At 35.1% G+C, this 26,409-nt stretch overlaps 1 protein-coding gene across 1 annotated transcript in view; it reads right to left on the bottom strand.

The window, feature by feature from the left end:
- The window catches only part of PCDH15 (protocadherin related 15), a 2,229,510-nt gene that overhangs the window by 336,649 nt on the left and 1,866,452 nt on the right, over positions 1 to 26,409 (bottom strand). Inside the window, exons 20-21 of the mRNA XM_074297067.1 lie at positions 16,914 to 16,993; positions 4,301 to 4,394 (exon numbers count right to left, since the gene is read on the bottom strand). Coding sequence (XP_074153168.1) covers positions 4,301 to 4,394; positions 16,914 to 16,993 — 174 coding nt within the window. The remainder of the gene's footprint in view (positions 1 to 4,300; positions 4,395 to 16,913; positions 16,994 to 26,409) is intronic.

The following is a 26,409-nucleotide window of genomic DNA, read 5'->3' as shown; positions in this document are numbered from 1 at the left end:
GACTCTAAGGTGAGAATTAGGAGTTAGGAGAATATGGCAGAAAGATTACAAAACCTCACCAGATGAAATAATTCAGTTTCAAAAGGAATTTTCAAATTTTCTTATGGTCTAAGAAGACTAGCTCTTAGATGGATGCATGAATAATGTATTTAATAGACCAATTCATCTTCATTAGTTTTTGCCCATGGAATATTGTTCTTCATAATACTTTTTTTTTTTTCATTTAATGTCCATGATTAAAATATTCTCAGTAGTGGAACTGTAATTCCCTTTCTGTTTTATAATCTATTTCTCATAACCATGACTTTCTCTGGATGGTTCACATCAATGTTCCTCCCTAATTTTATTCCATTCTAATTATATCTCTTTGTTCTGAGACAGACTCCCTCCTCCTTCTACTCTTTCTGGCTGGTATCTTCCCTCTCAGTCAGTGCCAAGTCAAGTTGTCCATTAACCTTTCATCATAAGTCATGCTCTTCATTTCTTTAATTATTTCCTTCTCAAAACTCCCTTTAATTTTTCCATGTGTTTATTATAGGCATATACTATTGAAAAGAGTGTTGAATATGTAAAAAAGAGAGATTCTCTATTTTATTTTAACCATTTTTCTTAAAGTTGATCTCATCCTTTATGGATCCTAAAAACTCATGGTATGACTCTAAGACATTCCATCACATGGAGTTTATAGTTTGATTAATGTATAGATACTCATGGCATCTGAGGCTACTGGGAGGTTGTGATTAATATTGCTTCCAACCACCTGACTAAATTCAATTTATTTATTTAAAAGAAAACACATTTCAAACATCTGTACTCAAAGCCCTCTGCTAGGTATTGGGATAGAAAAAACACCCCTTCTCCAATAAAATAAAACTAATCCTTAAGGATCTTTTGGTTTATAGAGATGGGAGAAGGGAAATTCCAAATATATAGTACTCAATTCCAAGAAGGAAAAAACATTGACAAATAGGAGCTTAGGAAGATCTCCTGTTGGGAGCATCCCATATGCAATTTGCCATTGTGAAAAGAAAACCTAAATAAGGTATGCAGAAATTCTGAAGGAATGAATTATTCAATGGCATTTTCATTTATTTGTAAATTTTTTCCTTCAGTCCAGAGAATGACAATAGAACATTCTTCATACTACAAGATTTAAGGAGAGCTAAATATTCCCTGACAGCTTTTTTGAATAAGCAGAAGAGGTACCATGGTCTAGTAGAAAGATGGCCATCCTGACTGTCAAGATGATCTGATCTAAAAAAGCTTTATACAAAATCACTGGAGTTAGAGAGACCTGAAAAAACAAAAAGCTGGCATTAAATAATTAGCTAGGTGATCTTGGACAAGTGAATTAACCTCTGTTTTTATCTCATCCATAAAATGGGGATAATAAAGTACCTAACTTCCAGGGTTTGTTGGGAGGATCAAATGATTTTTTTTTTTTTTAAGAGCTTAGCAAAGTATCTGACATCTAGTAAGGACTATATAAATGTTAACTATATAAGGGACTAACTCCTCCTTTCCCAAACAAAGCCTAATAGTTGCTTTTCTATTGCATAATCAGAGAAAGAGTTATAATAAATTGGAAGAGGGACATCAGCAGCTCTAAGTATTTTCAAGAAAACCATCTTCCATATAATTCATTTTCTTCAACAATGCATTCATTTGAAGAGCCCACCACTTATAAATTGTGCTTAGTTGCATTTTTACCATTAGTAATATGTGAGTTCTTCATGTTTATTATCCTCTTAAAACTCTGTCTTAAGTCTCTTTAACCTAACCAAGTTCATTTTTTAATTTTGACACCCCTTCTTGCATGTTTTATCCTGGATAAGTCACTTAACCATTCAGTTCCATGCAATTTTGCAAGGGTATCTATTGTTGAACTGTGTCTAATCTGCAGGGATGGAAGGAGTTTCCTCACTGAAGTTTTTCTACATTTTTCTACATTGATTCTACATTGATGTGATAAATAAGCTGCATCCAACATTATTAACAAATGGGAAAACTGACAGGATCTATTATGGAACTATTTGTCAGAGCTCTGATGTATTTTGGTCAGACTTCCTCCAGAGAAGATGAGGGGTTCAAGCAGACAACCAGAATGGCTGATGTGTCTATAAGTGAAGCATTGCTCAGCAAAGGATTTCTACTGACCCTTGATCTCCATCCTTATCTCATGCCTGACTGTTCATTTCAGAGTTATCTGGGTAGAGTAGTACATTTGTTGTTAATAAAAATGAGCTTAGTAAATATTAGTTAAGTAAAGAAATAAATGAAATATTGGAAAAAATTCATCTTGCCTATAGGAAACTCTATCTTCCTAAATTCTAGGATTGTAAAAATAGTCCAGATAATTTGGAAAGATTGCTATTGGAAATGGGAATAATCTTGCTCTGTACTGGCTTAGCCTTGGTTATACCATTATTTTTTCAAAGTGGTAAAGCACAAAAAGCTATTATTCAGATGTTTAGCTAAGGGAACCAAAACTTCATTCCAGAGTAATTTTTGAAGCTCCCAATTGAAAACTTTCTTTCGTGAGTGACTGGAACATGAAGTTGATCCCATATTCTCAAAATCTATGATACCTATGAGCAAGTTGGGGAAGATTCTCTCCCAATGAAAAGATGCTAATTATTGGTCAGAACTAGTGTTCCAGAAGTAGCATAGTGAAATTGGGTCACTATGATTGTGACAGTGTGGTACATAGTGGATAGTACTGGATTTCACATTAAATCACCTTTAGCAGACCTTCCTCCCCAAATGCTCCCATCTTTATTTACTCTGACAGTATCTCCAATTCATCCATCTATCTATCTATCTATCTATCTATCTATCTATCTATCTATCTATCTACCTATCTATTTAATATTTGTCTAATATCTATCTATCTCTCTATATATGTGTGTGCTTATGTAATATGGGCTTTCATGGATAAATATATAAACACATATATAAAATACTAATATTAAATAAATATATAAACAAATATATTAAATTCACATATGTTAGGACCCTGGATCTCTTAGAATCAGCAGGAGTCAAAATAATTAAAAGTCTTTATTCTTGATCTTTTGCATTCCAGGTCAGGGGATTAGATCTAGCAATCTCCACACCTCCTTCCTCTCTCTCCACCGCCAGGAGAATCCCTCAATTTCCTCCTCCTACTCCACCCACTCATGTCACTTCCCCTTCTTTGTCCACACCCACCAATCCAGCCAGCACACAATAGTTGGGGAGGGTCATCCTTCAAACATGTTAATAGAGAATTGTCCAATTGGCAATTAGTCTCACATGCTCCATTATCCAAGTCCATTTGCTCAGTTCTAGCCTTTTACACACATACATCTAAATACATATTTAGATGTATGTGTATATGTACATACATCGGTATTTATATAGTATATACCAATCTGTTTGACTGTAGGTATTCCTGCCCTTAGCCTTGATTTCCTGCTCTAGTGAAGTATCCCTTGTTTTTGATAAACATCCTAATGACATGATCTCATAGAGTGCTTTTCTCTGACTCATCTACTTCATCAAAAAGATCCTCTTAAAAGATCATGTTCAAAACTCAACAACACAGTAAATACTAAAGATATGGTATCACCATAGCAATGTACAGAGTGACTATCATTTTGGGAAGACATAACTCTCTTACAGAAATCCAAGATTGTAGTAGCCTCTGTGAATGAAATTCCATATTGTAGGATCCATTCAATATTTTATTTAACAAATATTTCTTAATTAAATCCTACATCCCAGGCACCATGCTATATTTTGGGAATGCAAAAAGAAAAATAAAAGCACCCCAGCATTCAAAAAGCTTGCATTTTATTGACAGGAGATCATATAAGTAAATATGAAATGAACACGAAATAAGTCTCATAGAAGGAGAATGGTGCTGGGAAATTGGATGGGGGGGAGGAGGGAGGGCAACTAAGTTAAGATTATGTTATCACTTGAGTTTTCCTTGCACTAAAACATCAATGATTTTTGTCAAATTGTTTTTTAACCATGTCTGTGCAACCATTGTGGAAGAAAGTCATAGTCTTTCATTTTGACTAGCACAATATGACATACCACCTACCACAAGTTTAAAGATTTCAGAGATGTATTTTCAAAATGGCAGATCTCCAAATAGTATTTGGGCTTTCTCTGCCGTGTTCCAAACCATAAAGTGATCACAAAATGAAGAAACATGTCCATAATTCCAGCAGGTTATTTTCTCAACGTAAAACAGCCATTAAAATAATTTTAAGTTTTTTTATTAAAGCAAATTCATTTGAATTTCACTTACCCCATCAGGTCTGCCATCAGAAGCAGTAACTATCAAAATGTAGCGGTCTGTGCTTTCTCTATCCAATGCTTTTCCCAAGGTAAGAATTCCAGTACTAGTAGGGGAGAAAAGTCAACAGGAAAAACATACATAGTGTTAGAAGAATCTATAATGATTACAATTAATTGAATTGAGGAAATTTTAGTAAAATTTTCCATTTTGTACACATAGATATTTTCAGATTTCCTTTTTGGAGTAGAATACTGATATCCAACTTATGTGGGGAAAATGTTCTTGACATGGAGTCTAGAGACCTGGTTGCAACTTCTAGCTTACTTACTAGCTCTGTGACTTAGGACAAATGTCTTCATTCCCTTGAGTTTCATCAGAATTTCATTATTACCACCATATATGGCTAGAAAGAACTTTCCCCACATTATTTAATTTGATTCTCCTCAAAATATAATATTGGCAATACCAATAACTTTAGGATCTCCAGGAAAATGGAGACTGAGAAAGATTAAATGCCCAAGTGTGAGAAGTAAACCTTGTCTTCCTGATTCTGATTTTATTTTTTTTCCACTTCTATCTCAAATCTACTCTTGACTCTTGCTTTTACCATAATGTGTCAGCTGATTTCTTGCTCTGGCTGGAGGAAATAAGGTTCTGTGTTGAAGTAAGGGCAATGCAGTATCAGAATGGATGGAAAGCTGGAAGTAAACCAGAGGGACAGAGTTTAAAACTAATTTCACATACTTATTAATTATATGATCCCATGCAAATCACATAATCTTTGTCTCAGCTTCCTCATCTGTGAAATGGGACCTACTTTTCAGGATTATTTAGAGGATAAAATGAGAAAACACGTGTAAAATAGAATATAAATGCTAGCTATGTTTTATTATTTGAAAAGGAAAAGTTGGCCCATGGTAGACATAGCCTTCTAATAGGTATATTTTAGAAGGGATTCCTGTTTTAGATATTTGTTCAACTAGATGATGACTGAGATACATTCTCAACTCTGAAATTATATGATTCTGTGAATTTCCTAAGTCTGTTTGACAACTATTTAGTAGCTATAGATCTTTCTTTTTTGAAAGCACTTCCCTATAAGCTTTTTCTCCTGAGTTTCAGAGTTAGTATTGGACATAAAAATGTAAATATGATCTGATGTGTATTTACTATGACCATGGTTTGGAAAATTTGGAAGAAATAGGCTACTGACAATGCTCATATAATTAAAAATGGAACATTATCATATTAACTAAATAAATACACAAGAACATTGAATGTTCCAATGGTGATAACATTCCAAAATGATGGATTCAAAAATGGTGATGATTTATTGCTCAGATACAGATCACATTCTGGTAGTAATAAATTCAATCTATTTACTAAAGAATAACCAATTAGGGGTTTTTTGGATGTATAGAAAAAAAAATAAAATCATTCTTAACTTACTGGTGGCTTTTTGTACTATTGGACCCAAGTCCAAAGACTTAATAGAAAGAAAACAGTTCTTTCCTCTAAAATCAGCAGAATAATTTAATATAATTGGATATTTTTAATTGGAAAAAAAAATTTTGAAGGGAATTATGAAAGGCACTATTCCCAAATAACTTTTAAAAATCATTCCAATAGTTGATTCTAAGCAGTGAGGTTTGGATCAATTATGTCGCTGAAGATATTTCAGATATCAAAGGCTAAAATGATATTTCAAAAGAAATATAAATAGTATTAAAAGCTAAGCAATGATTGTGAGATTTATTGGTCAATTTACAAAATAGACAACTAAGAGATCAAAAAAGCAATGCTCCAAAGGAACTGTGATCTCATAAGTATAAATATTCTCTTAAAGTACACACATTTCAACCTATTCATGCCTTACCCATTATTTTGGAAGTTGTCTATACTTTATCTTGACATCACAAGAATGCCACTAGAGAATGAGGAAGATGGCAATTGCCAATTAGCTCTTGCTCTTTTCACAGGATAAGTTCATATTCTTTTTCATTAAGATGTACCTTTGATATAAGCATTTCTTTGATTTTTGTAGTTATGTGCTGTAAGATACACTCATAAGCCATGAGCTTCTCTATTATCCTCTCAGTAATACATATTTTCAATTCTTTGAAGATTATAGCATTCCATGACTTGCCATTACAACCCAACTCTGAAGACTATTGGTATTAAAAGGCAGATATTTGATTCAGAGAGAAGTTTAGGGATATTAAAAAATTAATTAGCTAAAACCAATCCAGCCTATTCTTTAAAAAAAAATTTAAATTCTATGCTTCATATAGAGCTCATTTTCATCACTGAGATAAACATGTGAATAGAGGAACTATTTAGGTTCCCCATTTAATGATTTATCATAGGCAAAACAATAGACATTTTATACTTTCTTATGGATGGATGGTTAGGCCAAAGTGTTTTCATTAGTTATGGATCTCATTTAAAAAATGAGATTTCTGGGATTTTGATATCCCCACCCCAATATCATCAGCAAACCACAACATTTGGCTAACTTCACCTTGGATCAGAAATCCATTTTCAACTTGTACAACTCTGAGATAGTTTGGCCAGCATCTTTCTTCCTGTTTTATATCTCATCTGATGATATGGATGATGAGGTTTCACATAAAATTATAAATGTGGCTAACTTTTGAGTGTTTTAATGAATTTTGGAGTATGCACAAGTGACATCTTTTTAGAGTAAAGATTAGAAAGCAGTTTATTCTAATAGATAAAGTGCTTTGTTTTGCTTTTTGTAAATGATCAATAAAGATCAAGTACAGTGGATACTTGTGTGCTACATCTTTCTTATTATCTGAGAATAAAAGTATCATTTATTCTAGAATGAAGCTTTTGTTTTTTTCTTTCTTTCTAATATCTATATTAAAGATGTGTAAATATTATTTTCATAAAATATATAAATGAAAACGAGGGTATATTGGCTAATATTTGGTGATGGTTACTGCTTAACTTTTTTATAATTTAAATGTACAAAATTTTTACATGTTTTGTTATCTCTCCCTCCACATGCTTGGAGAATCTATCTTCTATATATCCTGTATTTGCAAAATCATTTTCTTGTTGTCTTGACTAAGTTTCTTGATAGTAAGAATTGTTTTTTTTTTTTGTTTTTTTGTTTTTTTTTTGCCCCTCTTTGTATCCCCAATAGTAAATGCCAGTTACTGGCAGATAGATATTTAATAAATGCTTCTTGACTAACTGACCTGAATACTCTCACCATTTTCTTTCTTTTTTTTTTTTTTTATTCATTTTTCCAAATTATCCCCTCCCTTCCTCCACTCCCTCCCCCCGATGGCAGGTAATCCCATACATTTTACATGTGTTACAATATAACCTAGATACAATATATGTGTGTAAATCCCATTTTCTTGTTGCACATTAAGTATTAGATTCCGAAGGTATAAGTAACCTGGGCAGACAGATATTAGTGCTAACAATTTACATTCGCTCCCCAGTGTTCCTTCTCTGGGTGTAGTTATTTCTGTCCATCATTGATCAACTGGAAGTGAGTTGGCTCTTCTTTATGTTGAAGATTTCCACTTCCATCAGAATACATCCTCATACAGTATTGTTGTTGAAGTGTATAATGATCTTCTGGTTCTGCTCATTTCACTCAGCATCAGTTGATGTAAGTCTCTCCAGGCCTCTCTGTATTCCTCCTGCTGGTCATTTCTTGCAGAGCAATAATATTCCATGACCTTCATATACCACAATTTACCCAACCATTCTCCAATTGATGGACATCCATTCAACTTCCAGTTTCTAGCTACAACAAAAAGAGCTGCCACAAACATTTTGGCACATACAGGTCCCTTTCTGCTCTTTAGTATTTCTTTGGGATATAATCCAAATAACAGCAATGCTGGGTCAAAGGATATGCACAGTTTCTTTTTTTTTTTTTTTTTATTCATTTTTCCAAATTATCCCCTCCCTCCCTCCACTCCCTCCCCCCGATGGCAGGTAATCCCATATATTTTACATGTGTTACAATACAACCTAGATACAATATATGTGTGTAAATACCATTTTCTTGTTGCACATTAATTATTAGCTTCCGAAGGCATAAGTAACCTGGGTAGATAGACAGTAGTGCTAACAATTTACATTCGCTTCCCAGTGTTCCTTCTCTGGGTGTAGTTATTTCTGTCCATCATTGATCAGCTGGAAGTGAGTTGGCTTTTCTTTATGTTGAAGATTTCCACTTCCATCAGAATACATCCTCATACAGTATTGTTGTTGAAGTGTACAGTGATCTTCTGGTTCTGCTCATTTCACTCAGCATCAGTTGATTTAAGTCTCTCCAGGCCTCTCTGTATTCCTCCTGCTGGTCATTTCTTACAGAGCAATAATATTCCATAACCTTCATATACCACAATTTACCCAACCATTCTCCAACTGATGGACATCCATTCATCTTCCAGTTTCTAGCTACAACAAAAAGAGCTGCCACAAACATTTTGGCACATACAGATCTCTTTCCACTCTTTAGTATTTCTTTGGGATATAATCCCAATAACAGCAATGCTGGGTCAAAGGGTATGCACAGTTTGACAACTTTTTGGGCATAATTCCAGATTGCTCTCCAGAATTGCTGGATTCTTTCACAATTCCACCAACAATTTATCAGTGTCCCAGTTTTCCCACATCCCCTCCAACATTTGTCATTATTTGTTCCTGTCATCTTAGCCAATCTGACAGGTGTGTAGTGGTATCTCAGAGTGGTCTTAATTTGCATTTCTCTGATCAGTAGTGATTTGGAACACTCTTTCATGTGAGTGGAAGTAGTTTCAATTTCATCATCTGAGAATTGTCTGTTCATATCCCTTGACCATTTATCAATTGGAGAATGGTTTGGTTTCCTATAAATCAGGGTCAGTTCTCTATATATTTTGGAAATGAGACCTTTGTCAGAACCTTTCCTTTTAAAAATATTTTCCCAATTTGTTACTTCCCTTCTAATCTTGTTTGCATTAGTGTTGTTTGTACAGAAACTTTTTAGTTTGATGTAATCAAAATCTTCTATTTTTGTGATCAATAATGATCTCTAGTTCTCCTCTGGTCATAAATTCCTTCCTCCTCCACAGGTCTGATAGGTAGACTATTCTCTGTTCCTCTAATCTATTTATGATCTCATTCTTTATGCCTAAATCATGGACCCATTTTGATCTTGTCTTGGTATATGGTATTAAGTGTGGATCCATATCTAATTTCTGCCATATTAATTTCCAGTTTTCCCAAGAGTTTTTTCCGAATAATGAATTTTTGTCCCTAATGTTGGTATCTTTGGGTTTGTCAAAGATTAGATTGCTATAGATGTACCTTTTTTTGTCCTTTGTATCTAATCTGTTCCACTGATCTACCGGTCTATTTCTTAGCCAATACCAAATGGTTTTGGTGACTGCTGCTATATAACATAGCTTTAGATCAGGTACACTTAGACCACCTTCCTCTGAGGTTTTTTTCATTAGTTCCCTTGCAATTCTCGACCTTTTATTCTTCCATATGAATTTTGTTGTTATTTTTTCTAGGTCATTGAAATAGTTTCTTGTGAGTCTGATTGGTATAGCACTAAATAAATAGATTAGTTTGGGGAGTATTGTCATCTTTATTATATTCGCTCGGCCTATCCAAGAGCACTGAATGTCTTTCCAATTATTTAAATCTGACTTTATTTTTGTGGCAAGTGTTTTGTAATTTTTCTCATATAATTCCTGACTATTCTTTGGTAGATGGATTCCCAAATACTTTATACTCTCAACATTTGTTTGGAATGGAATTTCTCTTTGTATCTCTTGCTGTTGCGTTTTGTTGGTCTCACCATTTTCTTAGCTGTGGCATAAACTTTCTTGAGGTATACAGTAACTAGTCTAGCTACTTTCATGATCTTTATTCCCTACAGTACCCTTTCTACCCCCATTATAAGCAACAATTTATGATTTCCAAGTTAATCTTCCCTAGAATAATTGCCTAATTGCTTTCTCTATAAGCTTTCTTGATATACTTTAACCCTCCATGTTTTTGTTTATTTTATGAAGTGATATTGCATATAATCATCAACATTCTTTCTCTTCTATAAAGTGGTGTAAATATATTTGTATTTCTATCCAGTGTTGACATTACTTGTTATAATTATGCTTAGCAAATAGAGTCTTCAGTAAGTGAAATGCTTTGTGGTATCTTCATAGCTAGTGGTTAAGATAATGGATTTATATAATTAAAAGTTCCTTATGAAATTATTGGAGTTTCTTTTAGGCATCACCAGAAATAAAAGACCAATTGTTGAGTTAAGCAGATCTGAGTTCAAATATGGTCTTAAATGAGCTGCGTGACCTTGCACAGGTTACTTAAACTTAGTCTGCTTCAGATTACTTGATTGTAAAATGGGTATAATAATAACATCCACATCCCAAGTTTGCTTTGAGAACAAAATGAGATCATATTTGTAAAATGCTTTGTAAACTTTCAAGCATTATAAAATGCTAGGTATTATTATTATCATTTTTTTTTCATTTAGCCATATCTCATTTCTTGAATAATTTAGTTTTAGGTACATAAGATGAAGTTGCTTACATTGTACCATCTATCTTATATATTACATATTTATATCTATTGATCCATATACTTTTTAATTTTCTCCAACACTTTGTGTTAATTTAGTCGCTTTCTCCAACAAGTCCATAGTCTAGTAAGCATCTAAATAAGGGAATACACTTAGGTCATTAAAATAATTTTCACATTCATTAAAATATATATTTTTATTTTGTACTGTTGTGTCTGTCATATCCAGCACCTTATGTTTTTGTCTCTCAAAGAAAATAGTCAAGACAGAGTTATAAAACTTATGCCTATTCTATAAATCCTGTTTTATTCATTTTCCTTCATCAAATGTTTTCAAAACATACATTTATCTGTACACATATTGATATATGTGTATATATATATACACATACATACATATATATACATTATATATGTATATATATATATGTGTGTGTGTGTGTGTGTGTGTGTGTGTGTGTGTGTGTGTATTTAACATCCTCACTTATAGCTACCTTCATGCTGAGATCCCCAAATATTAAAACTTATATTCATTTAATGGCAAAAGCCTAGCTGAGCTCTTCGTTCTCCCCTGCAATAGATAATTCGCATAATAATATATAATATGACCAAATGTCATGTGAAATAGAATTTTCATTGTCTTTGGACTCATAAAAAGCCAAATCTCTAAACTTCTTTATTTGCTTCTCCAAGAGCTTGTTAAGTCCTCCTCCCTTATCAGTTACAACATATTTCTGCTAGCTTATTTTGTTTAGAATTAAATTGTTAATATCAGTGTGATTCACTTCCTTCTAGAGGATGCCCATTTTTTGATCATTGGACAAAAATCATACATTTAGACTATTTTTAAATTACAAGTTTATATATGGTGTAAAGTATATAATTACAGGCAAGATATGTTCTTTCCTTCCATCTCTCTGCCATGATATTATGGCAGTAGAAAAGGGCCATAGGACTCAGGACCATTTTGTATTTTTATTTTCTTTCATGGGTAATTATGGCCAAAGGATTCAATGCCACAAAGAGGATGAGATTCTCCAGATCTGGCTCAGCTGTTCCCCTGAAAACAGACTCCTTCTGTTGCCTGGGAATCTAATGATGTTACAAAAAGTAGGCAAATGGCTGGGGAAAGGAGAAATGCTAATATATGCTCATGTATTTTTTCCTTCTTCTGAGTTTCATGGCTAATCAATTCTCTGATCAACTATGAGAGAATTTTACTAAAATAAATGCCAAGTGTTTCCTCCTTATTATCCTTGTCACTACCCATCTTTCAAAGAAAGAGTCAGAGTTTTTCATCACTTGTTGCTCAAAAGAGAGTCTCCTTTTCATTAGATGAATGGTATGACCCAGTTCTAGATAATTCAGCTGTTACTTTTCTTTCATTACCAAAAAAGGCAACTTAAAATCAGTTCAAAATAAAAATGACTGTAAAATATTTCCTGAAAAGAGGAAATAAAAGTAGTGGCCTTGCTGAATATAGAAAAAGTCTTGGTTTACTGTAGTAGATATTTTCAATAGAAGTTTTCTCTCAAATAAGGCCTATTTTGCTATGTGTTCTCTGTTGATTTAATTATATTTTTTTATTATTTTTATGTTTTATGATATTAGTTGTCATCCTCCTGTTGATTGAATATTTTTATGCAGCCTTTGGGCTATAAAATTGTAGTTAAGTTCAGCTAGGGAGTTGAGAAATACAACCACCCCTTTATGGATTTAAATCACATATAGACAACATAAGTCTTGAGTTTCTAAATTCCAATTCCCAACAAAATTATATTCAAGAGAAAGGCTACCTTTTTTTCCCTCAGGCTGCTAAGAAAGCCTTTAAAGAGTCAGATGACTCTCAAATGCTCCTTCAAATCCATATTGGTATGCTTCCTCCAAAAATTATCACTTGAGATACATTTTAATCCCCAATTTAAAGAATTACATTTTAAAGAAAGAGATATGTATACAATATGACCAATATCTCCTTTCAATCCAAACAAGGCTAAATTTTTCCTAAAAAACTTGGTGAATCTAGGGATTGGTTGTCTCAGGAATAGTACAAGGCCCAAGTAATTTCTCTACTGGCTGCCTATACTAGTGTTCTTTCCTGATCATCCAAGGATATAAAAGACCCAGTCATGTGAGGAGATGATTAATGGATTTATGTATATATGCGTGTGTATATGTGTCTGTACATGCATGTGTGTGTGTTGTTTTAAAAAGTCAAAAAAAATAAAGTTGATAGATATTAAATATTCTGAAGATTTCATTGATGAGAGTTGACATACAGATAATTGAATATGACCTTGAGGGCATGTGATTTCTGATGGTGAAAAAATTTAGCAGATGGTTCTTCTGATTTTCCATGGTTGGCAAATCCATTAGTTTGTCGCCAACTTGGTGATGGGACCCATGAGAATTAACTGTCAGGTGACAAAGACATTTTCCCATCAGTTGGCCTTTACTTGAAACCTTTCCAGCTTAGCAGATCTAGATCACATCAACACACACACACACACACACATACACATACACACACACACACACACACACACACACAATTTTTTAGTGGGTATTTTCTTGCAGGTACTATAAGACCTGTCAACTCATTGTTTTCATCTTTCTTAAGGTCATTTACTTCTTCACCTGGGCTGCCTCTTTCAAGATCATATAAATTAAGCAAGTAGAAAACTAATACATTTTCAGGATAGACCATTTATCATTTCATGAAGTCTTCAGATGCTCAACCATATTTTTAGGAAGAAAGATAGAATGAAGTGCTTATAAACTTGCAAAATAAACTATATAAAATGAATTAGCCATCAGTGGAAGGAAACAAAGCTGCCAGTGAAGATAAACGGTGAGAAAACATTTCTATCTAAGGAGAAAAAGGACTTTGGGAAGTCATCAAGTTTATCACTCTGCCCTCAGGCAGCACCTCCTCCAAAATCATACAGATAAATGGATCCATGCTAATTTTAGTGGTCCCCAGACAAAGCTTTCTTTAATAAATTATTTCTATATTGGATGTCCATATTTTTCAGGAAATTGATTTGTTGATATAACCTTATATTTCAAGGATATCTGAGTTCTTCTATGTGCTACAGAAGAATGAGATCTAATTCTTGAGCAGATATGGGTTTTTAATATAGTGTTGTGATTAGTGCCTTTCTGACCGATGGTTGTGATATTTAGTAAACTATTAATAAATCAAGAGACTTAAATTCTTAGTTGTATGACTAATTATTTCTCACCAATTACTTAATTTCATGTAGAATATGACTATCACTAGTTAATGAATACCACAACAGAATTCTTTTGGAAAAGCAGCTCTCCAACTCTTTGGAGCTATCTAGTGTTTAACCCTATAAACTTAACACGGGAGTTCTGTGGAGAAAGATCCTCCAATAGTTTAGGCATCTTGTGTCTTATACATAGTTTAGAGAAATAGTCCCTATACCCAGATCTTCAAGGAGATCATTGGATCTGTGGAGAAATGTTAGGATTACCAGGTGAGAACTCAGGTTGTCTGGACAGTGACAAGGTGAGAATTTAGGTTGTCTTGACAGTTCTCTAGCTCAGACCTTTGGTTTGGGCCTTTAAAGGGAGTTTACACCTTAGGAATTCTAAGAGGAGCAAGCTCATTGGTTAAAGTGGTTCTTCCCAGAAGCCCTTGCATTATCCCACACCCATTCTCTGGGAGGATAAAAAGAGGCAACATTGAGCCTGGAAAGCAGTCTGGATTGGGAAAGGACAAGAGCTGGAGGAGATTCAGAGCCAGGATTCAGGAAGAAGAGGCTGGCTGGAGGCTCCAGAAGCCTCCCAAGAAACCTGCTCATAGAGGAAAAGATTATACAGAAAAGAAACCTCCTCCCAGAGAAGGATTACAACTGAGAGACGATCAGAACATTACAGAGAAAGATTTTCCAATAGTTAAGACATCTTGGGTCTTATACATAGTTTAGAGAAATAGTCCCTATACCCAGATCTTCAAGGAGTCTAGTGGCCTTGAGTTAGATGGCACACGGATGCATAATATGTACAATAGCAGATAGATCACTGGATTTGGAATGCAAAAATCATTGATCCAGATCTCACCTTAGACATTTATTAGATGTGTGTCTATGGACATGTCAGCTCTGTGACCTCCATTTTCCTCAATTGTTAAATGGAACGATCTGTAGGATCTACTTTACTGATGGTTTTTGACTCAGATGAGATTATATACCAATGCTTTGCAACCTTTTCAGTGTCAAAAGCATGCATGTGCCAGGGTGGGTAGGAAGAAGGGAATAAGTATTTATGAAACTTCTACCAGATCTGTGTCAAATGTTTTATAAATACTATCTCATTAGACTCTTGCAACAGCCAGGTGCTCTTTATTGTTCAGTAATACCCATCATTTCCGATTTTTTGTGACCCAATTTGGGGGTTTCTTGGTAAAGATACTAAAGTGGTTTGTCATTTCCTTCTCCAACTCATTTTGCAAAGACAAATTGTATTGAGTGACTTGAACAGGGTCAAACAGTCTAGTGACTGAGGCCAGATTTGAACTCATGAAGATCAGTCTACCTGACTTTAGGCCCAGGAGTCTTTCCTATACCATTTATCTCCCCCATTTATTAATACTATAGAATAATATTATGTCCATTTTACACTTGAGGAAACTGAGGGAGATGGAAGTTAAATGATTTATTCATGATTACACAACTTGTAACTTTCTGAGGCCAGACTTGAACTCAGAGCTTCTTGATGCTATTGCTAACACTCAAGTACACCTACCTGCCCGATGGTGGTGGTGATGAAAATATATAATACAATGGCATATTTTTTAGACTGATGAACACAAACAGTAAAATTGGTATCAGAGGAATGGATTTGAATATAAACCCTGTTATTTATTTCTCAAATCAATTCATCACTTTTGGCCTCAGTTTCCTTATATGTAAAATTAAAGCATTAGATTTAATAATCTCCATTTATATATACATACAGAAATATACAATACATTAGATATACATGCACAAGAAGCATGTGTGTATATGTATAGTTATACACATGTGTATGTAGATCTGTGTGTATGTATAAATATGTGTATATGTATATATAGCTGTACACATACATGTGTATATAAATTTATCTCTATTTACATATATATAGATACATGCATACATACATATAATACCATTATTAAGGCATATGTGAATTATTTCATTGTGGTACAGAATTCCCAGTGAGGAAACTATATATATTTGGCAATCACTCAATTGTTTACAGTCTTAAAAAGTTGCTAGGACTATTGGGAAAGGAAATGATTTGTCCAGAATAAAACAACCAGTATATCAGAGCCCAGGTCTCCTTTACTCCAAGGTTTGTCTTCCATCCACTCAGCCTTCCTGCTGTTCATGTAACTGTTTTCCTACTTTCAATCCCACAGTTAAAAAAAAACTACTGAGGCTGATGAAAATCTGACTAATAGAAAATCAACCTGTGAATAGTGAAATCTTAAATATATGTATGATAAATTTTAGTCAACAAAACGCACTTTTTAATGAAAAATTTTTAAGGCCAGGCTATTCTCAGCTGAAGTGCCCTTGTTGTTAGGAATAGCTGACAACTTTAAAGGGATGTAATTAATCCCAGGTCATGGCTGCAAATGGAATGTTTCTACCTCAGTGAGTTTTACCTAATAAAATGTTTAAAATAAATAAATAGTCCCTCGTGTATGATTGCTGAGCTCAGTACCGTTCTCTGAGCTCTCATTTCCATGTAAGTGGGGGGGAAAAGCTACAAACAGCTGACGGCTGATTAGAAGCCTCTTCTCTAACTCAGTTATTTTCTACCTGTTAAATGTAAAACAAACAAATAAATAAATACATAATAAACAAACAAACAAACAAATAAATAAAGATAAATAGATAGATAAACAGATAAATAAATAAACAAGCAAATAAATAAATAAATGAATGAATGAATGAATGAATGAATGAATAAACAAATAAACAAATAAATAAACTCTAAATCCAGTTGAATAAGCATTTTTACTTACGTTTCTGAAAGGTTGAAAACTCGTTGAGGATCTCCATTCTCAATAGCGTATGTTATTGGATCATGTTCTCGATCGGTTGCCTTTGAGGAGAAAATATAATTAAATGATCAGGATATTGATAGAGTTCATATCTTGTACATGGGGGAAGATAAGGGGAATGTGAGATCTTGGGAGAAATGGAGAGGTATCCCAGCTATTTAAGTCTTAGATTAAAGGACTGCAGGATAAGAACTTTCCTTTCTGATTCCAACTCTGCTGCCAAGATAGTGTGGCTTGAAGCATCATTTAAACTCTTTAAAGATCAATGATCTTACCTGACAAAGGAAATATAGTTAAACAGAACTTTAAATAATGACTGCATAGATTAACCAGAACCAGTCAAAGTGTAAGAGACTATAATCAATAGTGGCTGAGTGAGTATCTGGTTTTGAGTTGTGACTACGATTTATTGGGCCACTTGAGTGATATAGTGGATAGAGTAGCAGGCTTTCATTCAAGAAAACCTGAGCTCAATTCTGATCTCAGACACTTTCTGGCTCTGTGACCCTGCACAAGTCATTTACCCCTATTTGTGTCAGTATCCCCATTTATAAAATGAGCCAAAGTAAGAAATGGGAAACCATTCTATTCTCTTTGCCAAGAAAGCCCCCAATGCTGTCATGAAGAGCCTGTATTGACTGAAATGATTGAACAACAATGATTTATATAGTATAAGAGCTCTCTGAACCTTGTTTTTTCTCTTCTTCAAATGATGGGTAATATATAGCTCTGAGCTGCCCTATCTGACATGTACTATATGTTCCCTTCCTTGGAAGGTATACCCCATCTCCTCTATGTCTTAAGGATTTAAACTTGCCACTTCAGTGTTCATTATTGATGATGATATTGCTGCCCTCATCGTTGACAAAGGCTATCAAAAGTCCTCTGTAGGAGACAGTTCCTATATGAGACTGTCTTCTCCTCCATTTCTGGCTATTCCACATGGCAGAATATGATTGTAAGAAAGGATCACTATGTGGATAATGGGCCCCAGAGCAAAAATAAAAAAAATAAAAAATAAACCACGATCATCCTGAAGTATCCCTTTGAATGTGATATTGTCATCAATCCAGATGATATGGAGATGTGCTGCAGATATAAATGAGTCCCAACGGCATGAGAGAAAAGCAAATTAGATTATGTTTGACAACATCAATTCCCCATCCATGTATGTGGCCCTTCAGGATGTACTAAACTTTTAGTATCACTAATATTGTGAGGGGCAATGGCAATAGTGTGAGCCAGACTATGGCCATCTGAAGGTCATACCTTCCCCATGCTATCCTCCATATGAATTTGGCTGACTGTGAACAGACAGAATAACAACTTTTGAAGAATCTGACCTCAAAAGACTGCAGTCTTATTATCAGAGTTGAGAGGGAAAGTATGACATCAAGGAGAAGCTTTATAATTTTCAATTTGAAAATGGCTACTGCTGCATTCAGATCTTCTTTGGAAAAGATCAGTGAAATCCAAGATGATCAGACCATGACCATAAAAGTGATTCAGTTGCCCTGAGAACTCTTCCCACCATCTTTCCTAGATGTAGAAGAAATCTTGTGATATTCATGAAACAACCTTTGACTCAGTAGAAAATGTGATATTGACTGACATCTTTCAGGATATGTATGCCAAAGTACATCACACCCGATAGACAAGCATTGCTGACAGGATGAAGGTTAAAGTCCTAACCCCAGACACAGGATCATTGCCCCACTCTGAGCACAAAACTGTCTGGACTGGGAGCTCCATCCTGGCTTCTTTATTCTTCTTCAAATAACAAATTTGTGACAAATTTCAACCCCAATTACTGTAAATGATTTTAAGTACACTGATTTTTTTCTCCTTCTTCCTTCCTTCCTTCCTTCCTTCCTTCCTTCCTTCCTTCCTTCCTTCCTTCCTTCCTTCCTTCCTTCCTTCCTCCTTCCTTCCTTCTTCCTTCCTTCCTTTTCCTTCCTTCCTTCCTTCCTTTTCCTTCCTTCCTTCCTTTTCTTTCTTTCCTTCCTTCCTTCCTTCCTTCCTTCCTTCCTTCCTTCCTTCCTTCCTTCCTTCCTTCCTTCCTTCCTTCCTTCCTTCCTTCCTTCCTTCTTCCTTTCCTTCCTTTTTTCCTTCCCTCCCTTCTTCCTTCTCTATATTATTCTTTCCTTCCCTCCTTCCCTCTTTCCATTTTTAAAGTTTTAAATCTTTTGGAATTTCTGACATGGTCTCACTATATAACATTACACCTGAGTATGTGAATCACTCAAGTAATAATTCCTTGGAAAGCAGAGACAATTAATTTGCCAAAGAAAGTAAACAGAGTCTAGAAGCATCTCAGAGGTTTGGGGATAATTAATTTTCTTTAGAATTTTGGGACACTGTTGAGACTTCCTGCAACTTGTTCTGTCAATTGTGAAATAAATAATATCATAAATAAAAGGAACTACAAGCCACTAAATTCTTACCTTTTCCCACCAAGTTATCCCTGGACTTGCAAAATTTTTAATCTTACTGGAATCACAGTCCCTTTTGAGAACCTAAAAGGGCTCTATGTAGCTATAATTCTTTTATGTTAAAAAATGTGATTCTCCAACCACATCTTTATTCTGACCCAGTTGGGGAAATGAAAAGATAGAAATTGATCTGGGGGAAAGATAGGATATAATCAGATGGTGGATCTAGATAAAGAGCTGAGAGGAAACTATAAGGATACAGTAAAATCTCCTCATTTTTGTAGATGAGAAATTTGAGGCAATAAGAAATTAACTTGTCCAAATTCATACAGCTAATAAATGTTGAAGATAATTTGTGTATTCTCATGTTCTTGACTCCAAATCCAGTGGCCTTAGAGGTAACATAAATATTTCATTTCCCAGGTGAGGGACCTGAGTCTCAGAGAGGTAAAGTGACTTGATCATAGTAGAGATAGAGCCAGAACAAGGGTGGGACCAGTTGGACCTTGCCCTTATTTGCTGATATTTAGATGACATTCTCAATATTTGCACTCCTCCAGTGACCAAGAACAATTGGACTTAGTGATTAATGAGAATAATTAGTTAAGTTAGGAAGCTATCAGATGTTCTTCCACTCTATTGCTGTCTACAATCCATGCTAACACTTCTCTAGTTCCTATTCTATGAAGGGCTGAAACTCTTGAGTCAATGCCCTGGGGTTGGGAAATCCAGCACTTGAGGCTAATTACCGATTGGATAATACTCCATAAGAATATGCTTGGAAAATGGCCCTTCCCACTATCCTGTGCAGGCCCAATCATTTGGTGTATACAGAGAATTGTGGGAGGGACTAGGATGTGCAAGGAGACTAGCCAGGGTCACTTCTGCTAAAGAGACAAGCGGTGAGATTGCAGAGATCCTACACGACCACTCTCTTCACTTCTACCTCTAAAGACCTAGAATAAAGACTTTTGCTTATCCTGACTCTGGCTGATTCTAAGGTATCCAAGGTGCTAAGATGGTCGCCATACTATTCCTTTAATAGTCTCACAGCAGGGGACTTATGGTGTCCTAGGATGCCTGTCCCAAACAGTCAATGGTCTTGAAATCCACGTAACATGTTGAAGTGGTTCTTGCCCTGGGATCTACAAGAGCTAGCTATAGCTCTGGAAAATGAAATCAATCATGCATTTATCATGGTTATACTGTTTGCCAGGTGCTAGGAATAGCTAGTTGCACCATGGATAGAGTCCTAGTCTAGAAGAAGTCTGAAAGATTTATTTTTGTGAGTTGAAATCTGGCCTCCGATGCTTACTAATTATATGACCCTTAGCAACTCAACTCTGTTTGCCTCGGTTTCCTGAAATGAAAATGGTACTCACTCCAGTATCTTTGCCAAGAAAACCACAAACGTAGTCATGGAACCACAACTGAAAATGACTCAACGATAGCAACATAAGCAGAAATGAAACAATCTTTGTCTTCAAGGAAATTATAATTTGAAGCAGAGAACCTACCTTAGAAACTTGATTATCTTAATTATTTTCCCTAATTAATACTTTTCTATTAATTTTGTATATAGCTTGCTTTGTATACATTTGCATATATTCTGGTAGATCGTAGATTCTTTGAGGGCAGGGAGTCACTTGCTTATTTTTGTATCTTTAGAATTCAGCATAGTGCTTGGGAAACAGTAGATGTTTAATAAATGCTTCTTTATTGCTTAATTGACTCATTGATTGTATGACTTTTGGTCACTAGATTCACCTTATTCCATCTCCTTTTATTCATTTATGAAAATGAAAAAGTGGAAGGGACTTTTAAGAGGCTGGACTTGATGCCACATGAGATCACATTAAATTTTGAGAGTTTGTGATTCAGGAAGAACAGACCTAATTCCTTCCTGTTCTAAATACTGTGATTTTATGAAAATCTATCACTCTCTCGTACACACATGTGCACACAACACACCTCCCAGACATAGACCTAGAAACATGTACACACACAGACACAGGCACACATATGTACATGCACCAATACAGACACACACATGCACACAATTCACACATGCATACAGATACAAATAGACACACGTGTTCATACACAGACACACAGACACACGCGCACACATACACACATACCCTTTCAAGGATCCTGTTGTATAGTAAAAGAGGATAGCAGAAGTATCACATATAGATGAGAGGGATAACTTTTTAGTGGAGTGGGAAAAGTTTATGAGGAATACTTAAGGTTTATCCACTTGAATAAAAATATAGTCAAGAGCAACCTTTTGTGTTTTCCTTTAAGAATCCACAGTGTTTTAGTCAAATAGTCACAGCCAGCCATCATCTCTATTATTAATGTTTATCTAAGTAAAGCACAGAAAGGCAGCAAAAGAAGCCAGAGACTGCTTCAAATCGAGTGTAAGTACCATTCTAGAATTTATGTTTCTTTTGTCCTGTTCTTAGACTACTGTTATGTCTTGGAAAAAGAAGAGGAGTTTTTTTATGAATGTTGAGATTGAAATGGAACATCCAAAAGCCTTTGAATGGAACTTAAGGAAAGCACTAGGATTTTATGGCATGATTTACCAACTGTTTCAAATCCAAAGAAGTCAACTTTTATCCTAACATAAAATTCTCTTTTTTCTTTTTTTTTCTTTTTCTTTTTTTTTCTTTTCTTTTCTTTTATTTATTTATTTATTTATTTATTTATTTTTGCTGAGGCAACTGGGGTTGTGACTTGCACAGGGTCACACAGCTAGGAAGTGTTAAGTGTCTGAGGCTAGATTTGAACTCAGGTCCTTCTGACTTCAGGGCTGGTGTTCTTTGCATTGTACCACCTAGCTGCCCATGCTAATATAAATTTCAAGAGAGAATATATCAGAAATATCCATATCTAGAAATTTTATAAACTCATAACCAAAAATGAGTTAGTGACTTTTAAAATTCAATTATATTCAACTCTTTGGGATCCCATTTGGGGTTTTCTTGGCTGAAGTATGGAGTGGTTTGCTATTTCCTTCTTCAATTCATTTTACAGAAGCAAAAACTGAGGCAATTCTGGTTAAATAACTTGTCTAGGGTCACATGATAGCAAGTGTCTGCTACTAAATTTCAACTCAGGAAGAAGAATCTCCCTGATCATAAGTGTGGAACTCTCTCCACAAAATAAATACAGATAGGGAGATAGATAGATTCCAACACTGTCCCTGCTAGGTTTGGAGGATTAACTTGTAGGGCCTAGATCAGTGCTCCCTACATACAGAAGGCAATTATTAAATGAATGTTGGAATGGTACCTGAGGTTCTATGAATTTTGTATTAAATGTTTACAAAATGTTGCTTCTAAGAATAAATAAACACAAAATTTATATGCAATGTGCATTGCAATTAATCCCTCTAAATGTCCCCAAGTTACTTAGGAAACAATCAACTTTGAAATTGCATTTTAATCAGTTTGATACCAGCCTTCAATCGGGAGGCAGAAAAGGAGAGCAGCTTTGTCCCCTTTTATCATCTCCTCCTCCTCCTCCTCCTCCTTCCTCTCAGCCTTCCTCCTTTGTATCCTATGACTATTCCTTACTCTATTTCTTTTCTCTGTTTTTCTTTATCTCTCTGTCTAATTCTACATTTCTCCACATTATGAAAAAATGTGGATGTGAACCTGACATATTTTCAACTGTTCTATCAATCATTGAAAGAAAAAGCAATTAAAAAGCACTTTCTGTATACTAGGCACTTTGCTAAGTTCTAGGGATACAAAGAAAGGTGAAAATAATTTGTGCCTTTAAGGAGCACATATTATATAGGGACGTAATATGACAACATATAAACATGTAGATATACATACATCAAAAATGTAGAAAAGAAGATACTTGCAGGTACATAAGGGATGTAGAAAAGAGCTGGGAAAAGCTTCCTGGTGAGGGGGGAGGATGAGTTGATACTGAAGGAATCCAGAGGAACAAAGATCTCAGACAACTGATGGAGTTTAGAAAAGAGACCTAGAGAGTCACAGGATTTCGGACATGGAGTGACACACCAGGGTTTATTTAGTACAAACTAGGCCTGAAAATGAATCCCTACCATGATCTTTTCAACAACAAGTCACCATTCTAGGAAGCTCATCTGACTTTTGATTGGCTCTAAATAATAGCAATTTTTGCCTCCTTGGTACCAACCTCAAATGGCCTTCTTTGTGAATTTCTCTCATTGTTCCTGGTTCTGTCCTTCAAAAAGTTACTTATTGACTCCAATTCTCTGGAACTCCAATACACTCCAAATGTGCCAAACTCAGTGGTCATTGGTTCAAAGCTTGGCTCTACCATCCACTGACATCCATGGGACATTGGAAAAGTCACTCAACTCTGTGATACCCTTTCTTCTAAGCTTTAGAAGATTTGAATGGTCCTGAGGGTGCTGAAGCTTAAGAAAGATCTCTTTCATTTATAAATGTGTGATGCTTTGATCTCATACTCTGGCAGGTATGTTGCCACTTGCTGACATCCCTTCACAAAGAGTAGGCCTTAAGCCAGTGACTGACAGGATTCAAGATAGAATGGTCAAAGGAAAATGAATAATGAGAACAATAAAGATTGGTACTTCTGGGAAAATGTAGGTTGAATTCAATTCACATGTTCACATAAAATGTTTATTAAGTATCTGCTTCTGTCCAGTTCACTGTGTTAGTCTCTGGTGTTTATAAAGAAATAGCAAATAATTTGTATAAAGGTGGACATCTCATGCTCATCCAATTTGTGGCTAACCTAAAGCTCAGAGGTTTCTAACACTGTTTTACAATTCTGGTATACAAAAATAACTTCCGAAGTTAGGGCATCAGGTTAAATCTGAGAAAGGATAAATCCAAGAAGGATAAATATAAAGGCTCCCCTCTCGGTATAAAGAAATAGAAAATAACTTGTATAAAGGTACACATCTCATGCTCATCAAATTTGTGGCTAAACCAAAGGTTCAGAGAGATATCTAATTGTGTTTGGCAATTCTGGGATCCAAAAACAACTTCTTGGGTTAAGACATTAGGCTAAATCTAAAAAAAGGATACATTTAAGAAGGATAAATATGAAGTCTCATCCTTGGGTTTAAAAAATTAACTTCAAAATACAAAATGATGGAGTATATTGCTAGACTTTTCTAAATGAGATATAGGGTTTACAAACTTAAAACAAGTTAAAAATATGAAGCATTTGTCAGAGAGGCTATTGTACATTTTGATCATATTGCAAGAGTTCTGGATAAGTAGGTAATATTTCCTTAGTATTTTGCCATGATTAGACCAAATCTGGAGTATCCAGTATAGTTCTAGGTATCATAGATGAAGGAACTTCCAGAGAAGATCAGCTAATTTGGCAAAGGACATTGAGTCAATGTGAAGGGTTGAAACTCTTGAGTCAATGCACTGGGGTTGGACAATCGAGCACTTGAGGCTAATTACTGATTGGACAATACTCTATATGCTTGGAAAATGGCCCTTCCCACTATCCTGTGCTGGCCTAATCATTTGGTGTATCCAGAGAATGTGGGAAGGACTAGGAGGTGCAGGGAGACTAGCCAGGATCACTTCTGTGAGAGAGACAAGGAGGTGAGGTTGCAGAGATCCTACACATCCACTCTCTTCACTTCTACCACTAAATACCTAGAATAAAGACTTTTTGCTTATCCTGACTCCTGCTGATTCTAAGGTATCCAGGGTGCTAAGGCAGTCACCACAAGTCAACATGATAGACTGAAAGCTCTGATATGAAAAATGACACAGGATTGAAATGACAGCTGTGGTGAAGATGAAAGAATAGATATTTCTTCTTGCTATGAAAGAGAATGACTGGCCATTGAGACTTGTGTAATTCTGCAATTTTCTAAGAATCTATGAAGCTATCCCCACTTTCAAGGAGCTTATATTCTTCAGAGAGAAATTTTACAATTTTATGTAAATTAAAATACATCATAAAGGGTTTTCCATAAGCAGTATGTTGGGTTGCAATCAGGTTCAAAGCTGACCTCACATACAAGTTGTGGGACACATTAGAGACAAGAAAACCTGAGTTTGATAATTCCTGTAACCTCAGATTCTTGCTAATGGTGTCACTTTTCAACCACAGTTTCTTCTTGTATAAAAGGAACACAATGGTACCTACAATGCCTATCTCCAGGACTATTGGAAGGCTTAAATGAAATAATCCATCTAAAGTCCTTTGCAAGCCTTAATGTACCCTCTAAATGTCAGCTACTATTATTGGAGGGAAAAATAAGACAGGAAATAACTAACTTTCCACTTAGAACATTCTACATCCCCATTCATTGGCCCTGTGAAGTTAATCTAGTTTGTGGAGAGTCCTTAGAGATTCAGATTCAAGAAATAGGCTCCCATGTGAAGCCTGCCAGGAACATTGGGTAAATTTGGAGGCACCTGGGGATTCAGGCCCATGTAGAAATAGATGCGTATCTGATTAAGATGAGGTCCCATGGGTCTGCCCCCTGTGGTAAATTGTAAATTGATGCAAGGTTCTCTCAGGTTAAGAAGAAAGAAGTCCAAAGAATCTTTAAAAATCTTTAGAGTTAACACAGCCAACTAGAAAAAAAAAAAAATTAAGGAAAAGTACAAATATCTAAAGAGAAAGTCAAGGCTTAACTCAACACTGTTCATTAGCATCTCACTCTCTGGGAGTTCATGAACCAATTAAATATGATCCCTCATAATCCGATCAATTCTTCTCTTCTCTCTTTGCCTTCTGTTCTCCATATTACAATTTGATACAGACACTGATAGCTTAGATGGGCCCCAAATGCTGGCAATCTGTCTTTTGAGAAGGGTTCAAGATTTGTGAAGTTCAGGTAATGGGATTTGAATATTTAGACTATAGAAAGAGGAGTTTGAGGTTATAGCACTTTTACAAATACTAAGACTTTATGATTATTTTTAGTTGGTTTCCTGGCTAGAGCTCTGGGCTTGGAGAAAAAGTGATCTGAATTCTGAAACTCCTCATATACTAGCTGTGTCATTTTGGGT

The sequence above is a fragment of the Sminthopsis crassicaudata genome, chromosome 2 (assembly GCF_048593235.1).
Source record: "Sminthopsis crassicaudata isolate SCR6 chromosome 2, ASM4859323v1, whole genome shotgun sequence".
NCBI lineage: Eukaryota > Metazoa > Chordata > Mammalia > Dasyuromorphia > Dasyuridae > Sminthopsis > Sminthopsis crassicaudata.
Note: the sequence above shows the minus strand (reverse complement) of the source record. Positions and strands in the feature narration are given on the sequence as shown.